This window comes from Ostrea edulis, chromosome 8 (genome assembly GCF_947568905.1).
Source record: "Ostrea edulis chromosome 8, xbOstEdul1.1, whole genome shotgun sequence".
In the NCBI taxonomy this organism is placed as follows: Eukaryota; Metazoa; Mollusca; class Bivalvia; order Ostreida; family Ostreidae; genus Ostrea; species Ostrea edulis.
Genome location: NC_079171.1, coordinates 22946857 through 22961616, shown reverse-complemented (window position 1 = coordinate 22961616; position 14760 = coordinate 22946857). Strand labels below are relative to the sequence as shown.

The following is a 14760-nucleotide window of genomic DNA, read 5'->3' as shown; positions in this document are numbered from 1 at the left end:
CCTCATAGTTTTGTAATTGTAAAATGAGAAGGCTTTAATATTTAATTTATTTTCCTGATGAGACCTTGCTAATTGAACAAGTTTTACAGCGATTGAAATGACACGCTTACTATCTTAATGCATGGGATGGATATATTACGTATATCTCTGGGGGTGTTTTGGCAGATATATAATTTTATTCTATATTAAGCGAATATTTGATGCTAAAGAAAGAAAGAACATCAATTTATTGGTTTAAAATAGTTTATGTCTGATACAAATGGTACATAGGCTATGGTACAGAAATGTATTTAATTTTACAGGGCATGGATGTGGAGAAAGGACATTAACAGTCCTTTAAAACTTCTGTTGTAATTCTTGTTTCATCCAGATTGAATTTTTTAGGTGGAAAATTCGCAAAGGTGGAAGAAGCCAAGGTGAAATATCAGAAATCCGCAGCGCGTCTTCACCGTGTGCACAACGATTACGTCCTGTCTCTACGAGAGGTCAGCTCGTGTCAGGACGGGTATCTGACCAGGACGTTGCCAAGTTTTCTCGATTATCACCAGACGTCGCAGGAAATCCTCGTACAGCAATGGTAATGTGATGATGGTTTGGTATTTTATTGCGGTTGATTCATCATATTGTGCAAGTTTTAAGTTTTGTGTGGGTTTTTTTGGGGGGGAGGGGGGGGGGGGGGGGGTTCGACTCTTGCAGTCAACAGTATAGAATAATTACTGCTAAGTTTTCTCCATAATGATTCATTGGAGAAATGAAGGCTGTTGCAGAAGTGTATTGCTTGTCGTAAGAGGCGACTAAATGGGGTAGTCCTTCGGATGAGACCGCAAAAACCGAGGCCCCATGTTACAGCAGGTGTGGCACGATAAAGATCCCTCTTGCTCGAGGGCCATAAGTGCTGAGCAAAGTAGGCCTAAATTTTGCAGCCCTCCAAAGGCAATGGTGACGTCTCCATATGAGTGAAAAGTTCTCGAGAGGAATGTTAAATAATATACAATCAATCAATCAAAACAGATTTTCAATTTGAAAATATGTTTTCCCAATTAAAAAGCATAGAATGAAATGATGCATTTGTTCATGCAAACACTTATAAATACACTTATAAATACACTTATGGGTGTGATACATTGATGGTTTAGGAGACTTGAATTCTCTTGTTTTGTTAATTTAGTGATAGAAAGTCGAGAATTCAGTTTATCTTAGCTGCAACTCCCGATCAAGTCTTGACAAAAAGAGTTCTTGAATAAAAAGAGACTAAAAAGTGAAGGTTGGCTTGCAGTTTAATTATACATATGTATTTCATTTAAGAATATGTATGAAATCATAGATCCACCACTCCGCATTATTTCCTTGATGCCAACTGTCTGTTTCCTGTTGTAGCAAAGAGATCCTGCTGCAATACCAGGAGCTCACTGATCTATCCAATGAGACGTGTTGTGAAATCTACCGAGACACTCAAGAGGTGGTCGAAAAAATCAACCCTGAAAAAGAGTATGAGAGCGAGGACTTCGTCAGCACATTTAGGTATTTCCCGGAAAACATTGAACTTCTTCAGAATACGGGGAGTACATGTGCAAAGAAATCTTTTTAGACATGAAAGTAAAATGTGACTGATTCTGTAGAAAGTGTCTGTAGCTTGCTGTGGTAAGGAATGGTGTATGACTTGGTTGATTATTGAGATTCATCTTGTACATGACCGAGGCTTCCAGTCCACTGATTTTCTAGAGACTATGAATTCTGTAGCTGTTTCACTCGTTTTACCTAGTTTAAGGAGGAATAGCACTTCCTCGGACATACAGTTTATGAGAAGAAAACACGCCATTACTGCAAAAATAGAATCAGTAATATAGTCTGCCCTTTTTGAATTCTTCTACTGTCTAGTTACCTCAGAAGATTAAGGTGTCACGCTGTTGTAGGTCATGCTCCAGTCCAATACACAGATCCTATTGTGTTTATTCATGACAGATTTCATAGCCATTCCTCTTTAATGTATGCGAGATTGAAGAGAAAACGGGGCACATTATTTTTTACCTGTCTGTCTGTGCACTACTATGAATTTGGTTTGGTTACTTTTTAACTTTACAAGATAGACACATTCAGGTCTGACCTTTACTTCCAGGAGAAGTCAAGGGCCATAAAACTCATAGATGAAGGTCATAAACCTCAAAGGTGAAGGTCATAAACCTCAAAGGTGAGGGTCATAAACCTCAAAGGTGAAGGTTAAATTTGTTATGACAGGAATAGGGTTGGGAGGGACAAAGGTGTTTCACAAAACCATTTAAACTTGATTTTCACAGTACATGTATTTGTTAATTTTAGTATCAAAGAAATGTAGTTTCTTAAAGTTTGTAGCAAATCTAGTGGTAATTTAATAGATTAAGATGTTCAGTGCAAATTACCTGATTAATGAAGCCATGTGATGTTTTGATTTCAAACTGACCAATTGTTCTGCAGTTCAGAGAAGATTGAACCCATAGTATTCGACTTCAGTAGTACGCTGTTGGCTGATTACCAGGGAATTCTAGAAATCAACAAACTGGCACTCAACGACATGACAATAGCAGACATACAGACAAGGTGGGTGCATGTTTCTTTATTGTGAGGCAGGAGAGACACGGCGTAGAAACTTCTACACAAGTCAAGAGTTTTCTGTCTGCTTCACTCCGCAAAAACTTAAAAGATGATTAAGGCGCAAACTGTGACCAAAATTTTTATTACATGTTTTGTTTTGGCAAGCGCTGATGGGTCAGATAAGTGAATTGAAACTTGTGTCTTTTGTGGATGTGGCAGACTTGTTATTGAGATGTGACAGACTTGAAATAAGGATGTTGCTGACTTGTGGCATGGATGTGGCATGTTCATTGCAAGGATGTGGCAGACTTGCATTGAAGATGTGGCAGATTTGCATTGAAGATGTGGCAGATTTGTCACATGGATGTGGCAGACTTGTTGCCAGACTGTAGTATAGGGTTCACTTTTTGTTTTGTTGTGTATGTTTTTGGTCAGGAACAGCTGGACATGTCTTTGTTGAGATGGACTGTCTGCAATGTTGACTAACTCTAGCACTGCTTCTTTATCTTCTAATGGAGTTGGTTGAGGTCAGCATGGAGAGAGGTTGGTAGTGCCTTTGAATGCAGGCCGGTTCGAAAATTTGTGTACTCATTTGAGAAATTTATGAAGTAGAAATTAGAGGAACAAAAATGCTTCAATGGGGGGAGGGGGGGGGGGGGGGGGGGGGGGATATACCTCACCGGTCCGGAAGTATATCCTTGTCAGCAGAAGTTTCCAACATAGACCTGGAGAGGATAGTAACAAATGCTTAAGATATTTTTACTTCTGTGGATTTAGTCGTACATGCAGAACATTGAGATAAAGCTGGGGATTGCTTCCTTTTACACTGGGTAAAAGTTGTAACAAAACCCAAACAAAATCAGTCAATGAGCAATTTATCTGTAAAGTTTTAAAGCAATGCAAGCAGTAACTGACAATAAATAAATTGAAAAAATATTGAACATATTTGTGATTAAATATATATAACTTTTTACCGAGCAAAGTTCAGCCTGTCCGTGAAGCAAGGCTCTAAAGGTAACACATTTATACAAAAAAAATGACAAAATCAGCAAAGGAATAGAGATAATCACTGAAAATTTTGTGATCCATATGGGCGTCGCCATTTTGTTTTGTTCACAAGTTGCTAGCATCTACAGTTATTCATGTTTTAATTTTGATTGACAAAAATATAAACTCATGTGCTATTTGTAACTCAAACACTTAGATTGAGGAGAGTTGTTTTTTTTTTTTTTTTTTTTTACACATGGCTGTAGCATGAGTTATCTTTCCTTTCTGTGTTGACTACAGCATGAGTTACCTTTTCTTTCTCGTGTACATGTGTTAATATAGAGTTAATAATGAAATTCTCTTATTTATTTAAAAAATAAATTCACATTACTTTACACTCTTAAGTGTTTACTTTTATCTTTAAATATTTGCACATAAATGAGCATGCATTCAATTATTATATGATCAGAAATATACTTATGATTTCATTAAACCCTTCTGAAAGTTTACATAAAAATCTATAACACAAGAGTTACTTCATTTTCATATATAAACAAGTAAAAATTGAATAATAGAATACCATGTGGTACCTTGACAACCAACCGGTGCCCGACAAACTATTGATTACTTGTTTTTGGCCAATGCCGTCAAAGTTATCTCTCTTTATATATTAAATTTATTTCTATTTATTATGTCTTTGGGACAAGGTTTGTATTGAAATGATAATTAATGGCACAAGAATATGTAATATCTGTTTAATTTGAATTTGGTGATAAAACACCCCCACAGTTTTAGAGTTTATAAAAAAAAATTCATCTCTTTACTCATCAAAACTTTTAAAATATGCTTTAATCTATATATCTTAAAAGTAATACCATATTAAGCCCAATTCAACTTAAAGCAATAAGATCAATATTTGACACCCCCATGTGGGGTAAGGAGTGTATGAGGAAGATGACCAGGCTCAATAAACCTTGATGAGCTACAGATGAACTGAAAATGAATACATTATTGTATATACAATGTATTTATCTCCCGAAAGAAAACAAAAATAACCCTGTTTTCTTGATAACTGATTGGTTGTGAGTGGTTGCTACAATACATTTTTAAAAGTGTCAAATAATAATTTGATCAATTCGAATTTGGAAAATTAAACTAGAACAGAAAATATTCATGCATCTTCAATTTTCTCCTCACTATGATATTTTTAATAGATGATAAGGTTGTAGAATTGTGTTATAGACTTGGACAATAAATGAAAGAATTGTGTTATTGACCTGGACAATGAAAGGATTGTAGAATTGTGTTATAGACCTGGTCAATAGATGAAAGGATTGTAGAATTGTGTTATTGACCTGGTCAATAGATGAAAGGATTGTAGAATTGTGTTATTGACCTGGTCAATGAAAGGATTGTAGAATTGTGTTATAGACCTGGACAATGAAAGGATTGTAGAATTGTGTTTTTTAGACCTGGACAATGAAAGGATTGTAGAATTGTGTTATAGACCTGGTCAATAGATGAAAGGATTGTAGAATTGTGTTATAGACCTGGACAATGAAAGGATTGTAGAATTGTGTTATATAGACCTGGTCAATAGATGAAAGGATTGTAGAATTGTGTTATATAGACCTGGTCAATAGATGAAAGGATTGTAGAATTGTGTTATAGACCTGGTCAATAGATGAAAGGATTGTAGAATTGTGTTACATAGACCTGGTCAATAGATGAAAGGATTGTAGAATTGTGTTATATAGACCTGGTCAATAGATGAAAGGATTGTAGAATTGTGTTATAGACCTGGTCAATAGATGAAAGGATTGTAGAATTTTGTTATATAGACCTGGTCAATAGATGAAAGGATTGTAGAATTGTGTTATAGACCTGGACAATCGATGAAAGGATTGTAGAATTGTGTTATAGACCTCGACAATGAAAGGATTGTAGAATTGTGTTATAGACCTGGTCAATAGATGAAAGGATTGTAGAATTGTGTTATAGACCTGGACAATGAAAGAATTGTAGAATTGTGTTATAGACCTGGTCAATAGATGAAAGAATTGTAGAATTGTGTTATAGACCTGGTCAATAGATGAAAGAATTGTAGAATTGTGTTATAGACCTGGACAATGAAAGGATTGTAGAATTGTGTTATATAGACCTGGACAATGAAAGGATTGTAGAATTGTGTTATAGACCTGGACAATGAAAGTATTGTAGAATTGTGTTATAGATTACAACATCAACTACAAACTACCTGTAGATGTACCTGGGGAAAGAAGTTCATATATTTATACAGATATAAGCTAGCATTATTTACAACTGCATCACAATCATGAGGAAATGGCTATGATATAGGAATTTTTAGTGAGGATTTAATTTTGGCATTATTAGTGAGAGTGATGAGATCCCTAGAATTGAATACCGCTAACAGTTTATTTCATATCAGAGGTAATAGTTATCTTTCCTGGAGTTATAAAGTCACTAAAATAAGCTCTAGCTAAATATGTATACCCATTTTTACGGGAAAATCGCTAAATTTGTGTTTCACTAAAATTTCCACTTACACGGTATGTGAAAGCAGGAGATTTGAAATGTAAATATATTGTTAGTCAGTAATATTTCTAAATCAGTGACTCAGAGACAGTGATCCTGTAATCATTATAAAAGTTAAAATAGGAGTTGCTTCCCTTTATAGAGAATATCAAACCTGATAAAATAAAGCAGCGACAGACCATTTTCGTACAACATTTGGCATCACTGTATTAGAATTTTCATTGATTGTAATGCAATTGGTTTCAAATAAGCTTTATAGAATTACCTGTAATTTCATTATGAAATTTGGATAATATAGTTGAAAATTTATTTATCAATGAGAATTTTTATATATTTAGATTATTGCATTCCTCCCCATTGCATGCTCGTGTGTAATGATTTGTACTGTAACTAAAAAGTTTCGAATTATTGGCACCTCGCAGGAGGTTATGTGATGTTGATGGAGTACCACTTAGTGGAACTAGATGTTTCAGGAGGTTATGTGATGTTGATAGAGTACCACTTATTGGAACTAGATATTGCTTGAGCTTGTTCTGTTATGGACTATGGTACAGTTATGAACGATAATTTGTAATAAAAGTTGCATACGAATGTCTTGTTCTTTGACCACACTAACTACAGTGGTGGTGTGAGTTCTTACACCTCGAACCCGTTCTCGTGATGCATACTTGGCGTTCGGGATAGGCAGGAATTTGTACTCGTGCGAAGAACGGCGATCTCAAACGCTCTTATCATGTCACAGATCTCACGATTCTTGGGAACTTTTGAGCATTTTGATTGGTTAGAAATGTTAATGAATATTAATGAGGTAGTAGTCCCAGTGAGTACGCATTGATTTTGCAGGGAGTAGTCCACCGATCCCCCATCTGTGGATGAAATAAGTCAATTTTAGTGAAATGGTTGGTTTTATCATATTACATACTAGAAAATAATCAGTAGAGATTTTTTATAACGTAGTATATGTATATTTATGGGGCATGTATGATAGGGTATTATTCATAGGAAAGCTATTTTCTCTCATATCTACGTTATGTAAGATACAGATATTCTATGAAAGAAAGGTATGTAAGATATTTCTATCTTTCATATCACGTGACGTTTATCTTACATATTCCGTGATGTCATAATCAATACACAACTAGCTTGCAACTTGCCTCGCCTCGATTGACAAACACTAGTGTCTGCAAAGCTCTTGTACAAAAAATCACAGATTGTAAAGTCCCTGATAATCTCCAGGTGTATGTGACCGGACACAAAAATACACATTCCTTGAACAATTACTGCACACTCAACAACAGTCACAAATTCATCATACACCTATGTCATCCGGTGCATTATGCCAGTTCACAGAAACCCAGCCCACACGGTCTATAACTTCTAGGCCTACGGCCAACCTCCACACTCACTCTGTCAACGTCTACTGTCCGTGTCTCAGGTGAAATAAGTGCCTTCAATGTCCATGAGACTCGAGTCCTTGCACGCGTGAAAAACGAAAGTCTAGCCATGCCCATATTCACCAACAAAAACCACTTGGAATTCCTCTTCACACACTCGTCATTAAATAGCTGCTCAATTAATATCAATATCAATGCTCCTTTAAGAAAAAAAACGTGCAGTTGTGGGTTCATATTCTGATTAGGTCTGTCAAAATGTTTCGCGCTGATGACTGTCGAGTTACATCACGCATCACCCTGGTTATTGATTTATTCAAAGAGGAATAACTCTAATACAATTCACTTATCTACTCGTCGACCGATTTTTTAAAATTAATTTCAATGTACAGCGAAAAATTGATTAATTGGAAAGTTCTCAAAATGGCGTCGCTAGGCACAAGGAAAATGGAAAACTCTAGAAATATGAGAGAAAAATACTCTCTTATGAGTTGTCATGAAATATTAAGGTGATTCCACCCTCGGGGTTGCAAAAAAGCGGTAAAACCCTTGGCAAAGCCTCGGGGTTTCACAGCTTTTTTGCAACCCTCGGGTGGAATCACCTTAATATTTCATGGCAACTCATAAGAGAGTCTTATAATACTAAATCCTGGGTTGCCCGTTAGTAACACTCGTACATTTCTCGTTAATTTCTTATGAATAATGTTGATGATATGGGGATGGGCTAACAGTTTGGTTACCAGTTGATTTGAAGATGTAGAGTATAAATAGAACAGCTGATAGATACAGTTGTACTCCATGTGTTGCAGGAAATTTACAAATGAAATTGAAGATTTGACGATTTTGTAGGAAAAAAGAACTTGAGGATGAAAAGAATCGCTTGGACCTTCTATTGCACAATCAACAGGGCTCGCTCAGTCGACAGGAGGAGGAGCTTAAAGTGATTGGCAGTCAACAATGGCAGTCTGGAGAGTAAGTCTGGATACCAATTTTAATTTATTTATCCCCCAAGATTAAAAAAATGGAACCAATTTTTTTTTTGTATGCAGGAATTTTAACCTTGATAGTAATAAGATTCATGTTTGGTGAAGTGAGATTGCAGATACAGGTGATGTCTCTCAATGGCTTGTACTTCAGTTCTTTAACTCTCGCATTGAAATCTTATTCCCAATTACAGTCAACTCTCGATAAACCGCCACCTTTTGTTCTTATGAAATTATGGCATTATAACGAATTTGGCGATGAATTGAATCACTGCCATCTTGAAGAAATAGAGTTACTGTTCTTTTATATGTAAGAGTTATCTTTCCTCTATTTACAATACTTATGTAAGTGAGCGATCCTTTGCTGCTAAGATGTCGCCCACTGTCCTTCTTTTGATATAGCCTTTTCCCATAAAACAGAAAAATGATTTGCAATATTCTGATGGGTACATTTTTGATGATGTCCTTGGTACGTAATGATTTGCTTTCTCTCATCGAAATTTAACAGGACCCTCTTTCGTGGCGAAGCCATAGCTAAATTGAAATGTGTTTCTTTGATGTACAGTATAAACAACTTGAGTATTGTTCATCTCGAGTATTGTTCTTGTTTATTCAATACGACAATTACTGGGATCCTTCTGTCCAGGTGTACGCCCGAGATTGATAATGACCAATTTACTGCTTCACTGACCACATGCACCCATGGCGGTTTATCGAGATAATTAACACGTTGAAATAGACTTTTGTAATGAAAACACTGCGGCAAATGGCGATAACGAATTTGGCATTTTAACAAGAGTTTTAAGTAACAGGAAAAATGTTCCTAGAAAAATGCGGCGTTATAACGAAAATGGCGATGAATTGAGTGGCGATAATTCGAGAGTTACCTGTATATGTTCTATGTATCGAAGGACACTTACTGGACAGATGATCTCTCGAAATTCTGATCTCTTGATCTTTCAAGGTGAAATTTGGGTTCCATAAAACATAGTTCATTGTTTTTCTCTCTTGATATCTGGAACCAGTGGTAGTGATAGTGGATACACACCATCAGTCAAGTGTATTCTTGTTTCTGACTGGTTACCTAGATAACAGTGAAGGTCTGTGGTGGCTGTGTTATTAATAATCAGATGTTTACATCGGTGACTCCACACTCCGAGTTTGAACCCTTCACCTGCGCTTCATTTTGGGGGATAGATAATTAATTAATGGCACGATTTTAGAGATAGATAATTAATTAATGGCACGATTTTAGGGATAGATAACTAATTAATGGCACGATTTTAGGGATAGAAAATTATTTTGGGGATAGATAATTAATTAATGGCACAATTTTAGAGATAGATAATTAATTAATGGCATGATTTTAGAGATAGATAATTGATAAATGGCACAATTTTAGAGATAGATAATTAATTAATGGCATGATTTTAACAATGACTGGATAGCTGTATGATGCCGTATAATTTTGAAAATTTTGTTTGGACTTGACGAGACAGTAATTTTGGGGAAATAATTTACCCTGTAATTTAAGAGACATGCTAACGAATTTTCGTTGCCAGGTTTATTCACAATTCCAATACGGCAATTACTGCACGGCACTTCTCTTTCAAGTTCTGAATAGCAATACTGAGCAATCTGGTGAAGGACACAAAAATGTCTTTCGATTTATGCAAGATTAAAGTTTTGTGTTTGTGAAATCAAGTTCATTACCCAATTAAAAAATGTGAATGAAAAGAAAAATGACAAAACTCCCAGGATGTTGTCAATATACACTGTATACTTAGAATTAATATACAATCTGAACCAGTACGATCAGACCCTTGATTTCCCATTTTGATTCAACCTTTGATCTCTCGGAACTCTTGGTTTCTTAAAGTTTACTCAAAGTGTTTATAGGTGAAAGTTCAAGGTCAAAGTTCATTTTGGCACAGTAGGATTTGGCCAAGGTTGGAAGTATGGTGTTTCACTTTATTTTTCAAAAATACATGTACAGTATAATTAAATCCATCAATGGTTAAATATGCTATTTATGAAATTGTTACAAAATGATTTTAATATGTATAGAATTTTATATTATGTGTGTATGTTTAAATTTGTTAGAGATCAAGTCATTAGTTAAATCAATATTTTGTACATCAGCAATCCTAACAAAATAATGAGCAACGCCATTTATCTTTGTTGCGCAGGCTATATTTACAATGGTAGGTTATGGTACGAGGAAGATCCTATTGCATTTTGAGGTCACTAGGTCAAAGTTCAGGGCCTCGATAAAACTCATTACTTTTGATAAGGATGTACTCTACATCGTCATAATGGCTGATTTTCTTTCAAAAATGGATGAAAATATAAATATCAGCAATATTTTTGTATTCATTATATCAATATAATATCATTGCCTAGCCGAGTAGCTCAGTAGGTTAGCATGTCGATTGCTGAACTGTAGATTGTGGGTTCGAGTTCAGTAGAGATTTAAAAAAAAAAATTCAGATTGCTTTCTACTAAAACTGCAATTTTTGACTAAAATCAAGTAAATTTGAAAGTTTTCTATTTCAAAATATTGTTCCACATATCCTTCACTTTCCATCCACATCAAATTTCTCTGGTGTAGCATACCTCCTTAATGTCCGAGCTTGGCTGTACTGCTGTCATAGTGGATGTCGTAATTCGTACCTACTTTATTTTTAGGTACCATCAGAAACGGCAGGAATTGGAAAAACTTCGCTGTGATGTCGCAGACACCGAGTCCAAACTTGCCACGCAGGAAGTTCTACTGAAGGAGGTGTTGGACTTGATTGAAACGACGGGGGATAACATCCCATCAGCGCTGGAGTTCTCGGTGGAAATTCCACTAGATGATACGGGATCAGGAACTGTAAGAACCGTAGTCAAGAAAGGAATTTGTAGGTTGTTCATTTTATGAGGGGTATAGAGGCAATTCAAGCAGATTAGGTAGAATTACACCACTTCAATTTATATCCCTAATAATGTAAACAAAATTATACCACTTTTATATCCCTAATAATGTAAACAGAATTATACCACTTTTATATCCCTGATGGACAGAATTATACCCATTTTATATCCCTAATAATGTAAACAGAATTATAACCCTTTTATATCCCTAATAATGTAAACAGAATTATACCACTTTTATATCCCTGATGGACAGAATTAAACCCCTTTTATATCCCTAATAATGTAAACATAATTATACCACTTTTATATCCCTAATAATGTAAACAGAATTATACCACTTTTATATCCCTGATGGACAGAATTATACCACTTTTATATCCCAGATAATGTAAACAGAATTATATCACTTTTATGTCCCTGATAATGTAAACAGAATTATACCCCTTTTATATCCCTGATAATGTAAACAGAATTATACCACTTTTATATCCCTAATAATGTAAACATAATTATACCACTTTTATGTCCCTAATAAAGTAAACAGAATTATACCACTTTTATATCCCTGATAATGTAAACAGAATTATACCACTTTTATATCCCTAATAATGTAAACAGAATTATACCTCTTTTATATCCCTAATAATGTAAACAGAATTATACCACTTTTATATCCCTAATAATGTAAACAGAATTATACCACTTTTATATCCCTAATAATGTAAACAGAATTATACCCCTTTTATATCCCTAATAATGTAAACATAATTATACCACTTTTATATCCCTAATAATGTAAACAGAATTATACCACTTTTATATCCCTGATGGACAGAATTATACCACTTTTATATCCCAGATAATGTAAACAGAATTATATCACTTTTATGTCCCTGATAATGTAAACAGAATTATACTCCTTTTATATCCCTGATAATGTAAACAGAATTATACCACTTTTATATCCCTAATAATGTAAACATAATTATACCACTTTTATGTCCCTAATAAAGTAAACAGAATTATACCACTTTTATATCCCTGATAATGTAAACAGAATTATACCACTTTTATATCCCTAATAATGTAAACAGAATTATACCTCTTTTATATCCCTAATAATGTAAACAGAATTATACCACTTTTATATCCCTAATAATGTAAACAGAATTATACCACTTTTATATCCCTGATGGACAGAATTATACCACTTTTATATCCCAGATAATGTAAACAGAATTATATCACTTTTATGTCCCTGATAATGTAAACAGAATTATACTCCTTTTATATCCCTGATAATGTAAACAGAATTATACCACTTTTATATCCCTAATAATGTAAACATAATTATACCACTTTTATGTCCCTAATAAAGTAAACAGAATTATACCACTTTTATATCCCTGATAATGTAAACAGAATTATACCACTTTTATATCCCTAATAATGTAAACAGAATTATACCACTTTTATATCCTTGATAATGTAAACAGAATTATACCACTTTTATATCCCTAATAATGTAAACAGAATTATACCACTTTTATATCCCTCGTAATGTTAACAATCTACACGATGATACTGTATTTATTCAATATAGTCACATTTTGTGAGAAAACTTTTATTTTTAGATAAATATGATATTATGAATAAGCGTATTAATGCTGTATCTGTATATATTTTTATACACAGGTAGCAATATTGTAATTCTATTGAATTTTGGGGAAAATGTTTTCTTGAAAATTGAGTCACTTGCCTTGTCTTTTCTTAGTGCAAAAGTGCAAAATTTTAATTCCAAGAAATAAATCCAAGCAAAATTTTCCTGTTTCACAGCATTTTATATAATGAGTTATGTGCAGGTGTAACAAATGCACCAGTCATGAAGAACTAGAAAATCGACCACTCGTATGAATTTTTGATCTGAATTTCAGGGTAGCATGTTTGGTCCTAAAGGGTTAAAGGGAATCAAGAACTTGACTCATACCATTGGTAAGGCCCTGCAGCGGAAGTCGGTGCCAGAGAATGAAGAAAGCCATCGGGACAGTTATGAGGACCAGGACAAGAACAGCAAGTCCAACGGTCCCCAGTCCCCTGTATCGCAAGATTACCAGGTAATCGAGGGTTGGATCTAGAAATATGCATAACAGGGAGTGGGGTATACAATTTGTCTATAGGACCACTGGTCCTCAGCCCATGTTCTCACTGGACTACTAGGTAATAGAGGGGTGGATCTAGAAATGTGTATGATGGGGTGTTCCTCGGCCCATGTTCTCACTGGAATATGAGGTCACCAAGGGAAGGATCCAGAAATGCTTATATCTCAAAAAATGGGGGGGGGGGGGGGGGGGGACTGTATCATGCTTATATCACAGGGAGTGTGGGGCACTGTATCATGCTTATATCACAGGGAGTGGGGGGGGGGGGGGGGGTATTGTATCATGGTTTGATTTCTACTTATTACTCCCTGGTAATGGTGCTGAAGGGGATGTAGAATCAGGAAGATTTGTACATGTGTGAGGGATGGACTGCGACACTGACGTGTTGAGTTCGATGTCGTGTAGATTCAATAAGTCCAGTTGTGGGGGGGGGGGGGGGGGTACTTTCCTTTGAGGTGCTCTGTTATCATGATTTTGTGTTGAAATGTATTTCCATAATTTTTATTTCTGCTTTTGATAACTACCTTGGTTAAGTCACTGTGCAGTTTGATTTGATTTGATTTCACCATATTTTGTTGTCTAAATCTTATAACAAAAGGAATGAGCACAAGTTCTTAAAACTTGGAACAACTTCACAGTTTGGTCCCCAGTAAAAACAGGGAGGTGGGGGGGGGGTACACGTAGTAAAACAAAGACTGCTAACAATTTGTCAGTTTGAGGATCAATAATAATCCTCAGCTTAAAAGGGTAGATCTCAAAAGTGGTTTTATTCAGTAAAACACAGTGAACGGGGACAGGGGTATAAAGAGCTCGTTATCATCAAACTTCATTATATCCAGTAACATTATTGTTATATTTCTCAAAGTGGAATAAATAGCACTTCCCAATAATTAAGCATGACCTACTTAAATTTCTAATTCTTCGATCAGTTGGCCTCAAACTCGTCAGGTCCTGAGATTCCGGTGGAGGAGCAGGACTGGTTCCATGGTGTTCTGCCGCGGGAGGAAGTCCAGCGACTGCTGACGAAGGACGGCGACTTCCTGGTCAGAGAGAGTAAAAACAGGAAGACAAACGAACCCCAGTATGTGCTGTCTGCATACTGGCAGGGATACCGACACTTTATCATACAGTATGCTGATGTAAGTATAAGGGGGGGGGGGGGGGAGGAGGATTTTGATTTAGTTACAATTTTGGCTA

General features: G+C 35.4%; 1 protein-coding gene across 3 annotated transcripts in view; it reads left to right on the top strand.

Moving 5' to 3' along the window:
* Positions 1 to 14760, top strand: part of LOC125660706 (tyrosine-protein kinase Fer-like) — a 39441-nt gene that overhangs the window by 11532 nt on the left and 13149 nt on the right. For all 3 annotated transcript variants that reach the window (XM_056147182.1, XM_056147181.1, XM_056147183.1), the window contains exons 5-11: positions 385 to 577; positions 1378 to 1521; positions 2452 to 2574; positions 8352 to 8474; positions 11174 to 11360; positions 13339 to 13518; positions 14493 to 14702. In XM_056147182.1, the coding sequence (XP_056003157.1) occupies positions 385 to 577; positions 1378 to 1521; positions 2452 to 2574; positions 8352 to 8474; positions 11174 to 11360; positions 13339 to 13518; positions 14493 to 14702 (1160 nt within the window). The remainder of the gene's footprint in view (positions 1 to 384; positions 578 to 1377; positions 1522 to 2451; positions 2575 to 8351; positions 8475 to 11173; positions 11361 to 13338; positions 13519 to 14492; positions 14703 to 14760) is intronic.